Consider the following 6,000-nt stretch of genomic DNA (forward strand, 5'->3'; position numbering starts at 1 on the left):
AAAGGCTTTTGTAACCTTAATGCTCTACATGGCAGATTTTATTTGAAATGATTTAAATAGCTCATATAATCTAAATCTTTTGTAATGTGTATAAAACCCTGACAATTTTTACAAAACAATTTCTTACCTCTGAGGAGGACTGGTTGCTAGTCTGCAATGCTGCTGATTTTGCCTGTGAATACAGATCAAAATGACTTAGCTTTGATAAAATGGAAAAAAAAACAAAATACAGTATTTTTTTTTTTCAAATCATGAGGCTTGAACTCAGAACCTCGGTACTGTCTTTGAGCTCTTTTCACTTAAGGCTAGCACTCTACCACTTTCAGCCACAGTGCCATTTCTGGTTTTCTGGTGATTAATTGGAGATGAGTCTCATGGACTTTTCTGCATGGACTGGCTTTGAACTATAATATTCAGCTCTTTGCCTTCTGATTAGCTAGGATTACAAGCATGAGCCACCAGTGCCTAGCTTCATAGTAATATTTTAAATTTCCTACCTTTTCTTAAACTAAAGGGCTAAAATACGACTATTTTTCTGCTATATTGATTGTCCTGAAACCCATACTGCCCAAAAAACAAGGTCCTTAAAACTGTAAGCTGAAAGCCAGGTGCCGGTGGCTCACGCCTGTAATCCTAGCTACTCAAGAGGCTAAGATCTGGCCAGTAAAGTCTATGAAACTCTTATCTCCAATTAACCACCAGAAAACCAGAAGTGGTGCTGTGGCTCAAGTGGTAGAGCTGTTGCCTTGACTGTAAAGCTAGGGACAGAACTCAGGCCCAGAGTTCAAGCCCCATGACTGATCAAAACAAAAAATAAAAAACAAACAAACAAACAAAAAACCTGTAAGCTGAACAAAAACCTTTCTTTATATTTTACAATTCATAGGTATATAAAGATATAAAAATAAAACCTCAAATCTAAACCCTTGCTTTCTTCTGAGTCAAAGTCTGGTTTTGAAGCCCATGCTACATTAATACCAGATGAAATAAAGAACCACTGGCTTTTTAGTTTTTGTTTCTTATTTGTCAGTGCTGAGGATATACCAGGGCTTTGCACATGTTCATCAGACAATCTACCAGGAAGTTATATAATCAACTCTTTTCTGTTTGAGACAGAGTCTTGAAGTATAGATTGGTCTTCAAATTACTATGAAGCCCAGGCAGGACTTGAACTGGCAATCCCTCTTCTTCAGCCTCCCAAGTAACTGGGATTACAGCTGTGTACCACTATGTAAAGGTTTATTAGTTCATCAAACTGCAGTGTTTAGCAGCAATTATTTTCCTAAGACCAAGTATCTGATCATTTCCCACAGTGTAGTACTGCTGCTTTATGCTCTGAAAACTTCTTGTTAGTTTAAGTAGTATTTAGCTTTTGGGGCAGTATTTTCAAAAGAAGGTCCTTTGTACTATTCATGAAAGTCACCAAATTTTGTGATTTCTGTGAATCTCAGTAGCACAGATTACACACTCCTTTATAAGGACCAACAAGTGAAGAGACCAATTCAGAAGCCTTACCTGCGAAGCAGTTAGAGTTTCCAGTTTATGAAGTCTCTGAAGGACGTTCTGCATATCCTCCTGCAATCTCATGAGCACGAGAGCAATCTGCTCATTGAGGCTGCCTCTTGACCCTCTGTCTGAGCCCCAGCGTTCTCCATCACCTCCACTTCCCATTTGCCGACCCTTGGATCCTTCACTCAAGTGTGGCATTCTATGTCCTATTTTAAGGCAATAAAACAAATTAGCCTTAAATGAAACTTACAAAAGTAGACACTATACTCTATTCATGTCCCTGTTATTTAAGATTTAATTGTCCAATATAGAATAGAAGCAATCATGACATAACTTTTAGGATTCAAGAAATATATTGCCAGGCTCTGGTGGCTCATGCCTATAATTCTAGCTACTCAAGAGGCTGATATCTGAGGATCATGGTTCAAAGCCAGCCAGGGCAGGAAAGTTCATGAGACTCTTTTTTTTTTGGGGGGGGGGTCAGGTCGTGGGCCTGAACTCTGGGCCTGGGCGCTGTCCCTCAGCTCTTCAGCTCAAGGCTAACACTCTATCACTTGAGCCACAGCGCCACTTCCGGCTTTTTTTTTTCTGCTTATGTGGTGCTGAGGAATTGAACCCAGGGCCTCATGCATGCAAGACAAGTGCTCTACCACTGAACCACCTTCCCAGCCCCAGTTCATGAGACTCTTATCTCCAATTAACTACCAAAAAGTTGGTAATGGAATTGTAGCACAAGTGGTAGAGAAGCTCAGATAGCACCGAAGCCCTGAGTTTAAGCCCCAAGGCTGATTTAAAAAAAAAAAAAAGAAAAGAAAAGAGAAAACGAAATATATAAACTATATTCATGGGGACTGGGAATTTGGCTTAGTGGTAGATACATGAAGCCCTGAGTTTGATTCCTAAGTACCTCATAAACAGGAAAAGCTAAAAATGGTGCTGTCACTCAAGTGGTAGAATGCTAGCCTTGAGCAAAAGCAGTTCAGTGACAGTGCCCAGGCCTCAAGTTCAAACCCCAGGATTGGAAAAATAAAAAAACCTATATTACTATATTCTTAAATTATTTACAAAAGGCCTATGTGTAACATACTAGTACATGACTACATGGATACAATTTACAAATAATACACATGTTCAGAGGACATGCGAAAAATTTTTTCCCTAAAAATTTAACAAGATTCAAAGTCCTCTCAATTGCTACCTAATTTACCCCTGAAAATTCAACCATACATTGCTATACGAAAGGGTTGTAGCAAGGCTCAATCATACATATCTATACTTTCAGTGACGGGAGGCAGAAATCAGGAGGATCCTAGTTTGAGGTTGGCCTTGCTAAAAAGTTAGCAAGACCCCTTTCTCAACAAGGGAGGTATGGTGGTGTGTGCCTGTGACCACAGTGACATGACAGGTAGAGGTAGGTAGAAGGATTATAGCCTGAGATGGCCTGGGAAAAAAGAAAAATCCTTTCAAAAAAAGTCAAAAAGATCTGGGAGAGTGGTTTAAGTTGTAGAGTGCTTGCCTACTGTGAGGTCCTGAGTTCAACCCCAATACCACACACACACACACACACACACACACACACACACACACGATTCTAAAAGGACACTATGAATTCTTGAACTCAAGGCACTATTTCATCCAGTCTGCTTTATTTTAATTTTTTTAATTTCATAAACTCAACTTACTCTTCATTACTTTGTATAGAAGATGAGAAAGCATTTCCTATGTATCCCTAAAAAGATCTTGTAGCTTTCTTCTAACTCTCTATTCCTCTACTGAAACTGGAAAATGTCATAGCAGAAAGCCAAATTCTTTACCTAGTTTCAGGATCTGACATCTTAAGGTTTTGTGTTTTTTTTTCAGTCATGGGGCTTGATCTCTGGGCCTGGGCGCTGTCTCTCAGCTCTTCAGCTCAAGGCTAGTGTTCTACCACTTGAGCCACAGTGCCACTTCCGGTTTTCTGGTGGTTTATTGGAGATAAGTCTCATGGCCTTTCCTTCCTGGGCTGGCTTTGAACTGCAATCCTCAGATGTCAGCTAGGATTACAGGTGTGAGCCACCAGCGCCCGGCCTGCTTTCAGTCTTAATTTGCATTTTACTCATTTATAGACTAAGAAAAAGCCACCATTTTCTGATCCCAAGTTGATCTCTAATTTTTAAAAAGTCCTGATCCACAGATCTAAACTTTATTTTTACACATAATTCAGTTTCTTGCTTCATTTTTTTCTAAATAAGTAGAGGATAGTTGGTATTTGTGAGGGCTTTTTGTTGTTGTTTTGTTTTGTTTGTCGGTCATGGGGCTTGAACTCTGGGCCAGGGTGCTGTCCCTGAGCTCTTCAGCTCAAAGCTAGCACTCTACCACTTGAGCCACAGCACCACTTCCGGTTTTCTAGTGGTTAATTGGAGAGGAGTCTCACGGACTTTCCTGGCCAGCCTGGCTTTGATCCTCAGATCTCAGTCTCCTTAGTAGCTAGGTTACAGGCATGAGCCACTGGTGCCCAGCAGTTGTTATTTTTTTAAGCAAAGATTAATAGATCCTTTTAGACAGACATATTTTAATCAAGGTGGGATTTAAATTTTTCTTTAAATCACCAAGTTACCATGAAAGAAAAAGAATTTAGGTAAAGAAAATTGTATTTTTGGGCTGGGAAGGTAGCTCAGTGGTAGAGTGCTTGCCTTGCATGCATGAGGCCCTGGGTTCGATTCCTCAGCACCATCTAAACAGAAATAAAAAAAGCCAGAAGTGGTGCTATGGCGCAAGTGGTAGAGCGTTAGCCCTTGAGCTGAAGAGCTGAGGGATAGCGCCCAGGCCCAGAGTTCAGACTCCACGACCAACAAAAAAAAAAGAAAATTGTATTTTTAAACTCTTTCTTCAAAGCTCTACCGTGTATACAAAAAATGGATTCTTTCTCTTTTAATACTCTGAACACAATGCTAACAACATCATATATACTGAGAATGCTCAAACCATTTGCTAGAAAAACTTTAAATCAAAGAAATCAGTAAAGTACAAAGAAGTGCTAAGTAAGCAGGGAATTTGGGAAAGTATAGAGGAAAGATGATTTTCCAAATATAGTCTTCAAGGATCTTCCTCTTTTGGTCTAAAGATGAAAGGTGAGATAAAGAGACTTAAATTTCCAGTAGTTAGACATGCCTTACATATATGGAAGCATATGGTCTCTTCTCTTGCCAATCTTTCCAATACTCTTATGAAGTAGGTACAGACACATATTATACCCCGAAGGAAAAACTGAGGCACTAAGAGGTTAAGAGTCCAGTCTGTGTGGTTTCACCAGATGCAGAAAGGTGATTTTCATGTTTCCTTTATAACCTTTGTAAAAACAGTATAAATAAGTTTTCATTTTATATTTCAAAGCACCCTATGAAGCAGAAACTAGATATCCTCACTTAAAAGAAAAATGATTACAAAGGAAGAAATGTGTATGATTAAATTAAAACCTGATTAATCATCTGCAGGCCCAGAATATACTTCTAAACCCACACTAGAATTTAAAAAACTTTTTTTCATTCTCCATAATTTCCATCAGCAGATTATATATGTTTGGTGAATTATTTGCAAAAATTAAGTCTAGTACAAAGGACTCTGATTTTTAGTTATGATGTCTGAACATTAGCTCTGAGTTTTGAGTGTCCAAGAAGATTACACACAGCTCAGAAAGGAGCCTAGCGAAGTTTCGTCTTCTGGCAGTTTCCTACTACTTGGCATGGCCATTCAGTCACTAATATAAATCAATCTAACCTTATTTGAAATTAACTGCTTGGTTTGCATTCTTTCTCATATTTAGTTCAGAAAATTAAAAATATTGACTGATATATCTGATCTCATAATCACAATTATACGTTGGGAAAGCAGCTTATATTTCTCTATGGGACATAGTCAGGTAAACATTATCAATAATTAATAATTTAATGTCTTTCAAGTTCAAGAATAGGGTAAATCTTTTATGCTACTTATAACCTAGTTGAGACTGATTATTCAAGTATCAGCAATATGAGTCCTCAAAATGTTATCACTGTGTAGTGCAAAAAATATGTATGTATATATGTACACAAACCAAACTACTGGACAACAACAAAAAAAAAGAAATGTAATCATCACAAACTAAGATTTTCTTGTGAATTTCACATCCATTTCATTCTTAAGTCATCCAGGCCCAGCAGTCTTCTTGGGTAAAATTTTTTCTTCAGTTCAGTTTTCTTTAAAAAAGAAAGTAAAAACCAATCTCCTGTGAGTATAAATGTAAGATGAATATGAAGCACATCTCTACCAAAGAAAGTACTGGATGGTAACAGGGTAACATTCTAATTTAAGATAAAACCACAAAATTATAAATGGTGATATGACTTAGCCCAATAGAGAGGAGAATAATCTGTGCCAATTTTTTTTTTTGGGTCCAGTTGTGGGGCCTGAACTCTGGGCCTGGGCACTGTCCCTCAGCTCTTCAGCTCAAGGCTAGTGCTCTACCACTTGAGC

General features: G+C 38.3%; 1 protein-coding gene across 3 annotated transcripts in view; it reads right to left on the reverse strand.

The window, feature by feature from the left end:
• Acbd5 (acyl-CoA binding domain containing 5) overlaps nucleotides 1-6,000 on the reverse strand; it is a 44,954-nt gene that overhangs the window by 5,388 nt on the left and 33,566 nt on the right. For all 3 annotated transcript variants that reach the window (XM_013014734.1, XM_013014735.1, XM_013014733.1), the window contains exons 10-11: nucleotides 1,516-1,715; nucleotides 128-172 (exon numbers count right to left, since the gene is read on the reverse strand). In XM_013014734.1, the coding sequence (XP_012870188.1) occupies nucleotides 128-172; nucleotides 1,516-1,715 (245 nt within the window). The remainder of the gene's footprint in view (nucleotides 1-127; nucleotides 173-1,515; nucleotides 1,716-6,000) is intronic.

Source organism: Dipodomys ordii, unplaced genomic scaffold (assembly GCF_000151885.1).
Source record: "Dipodomys ordii isolate 6190 unplaced genomic scaffold, Dord_2.0 Scaffold24, whole genome shotgun sequence".
Lineage (NCBI taxonomy): Eukaryota > Metazoa > Chordata > Mammalia > Rodentia > Heteromyidae > Dipodomys > Dipodomys ordii.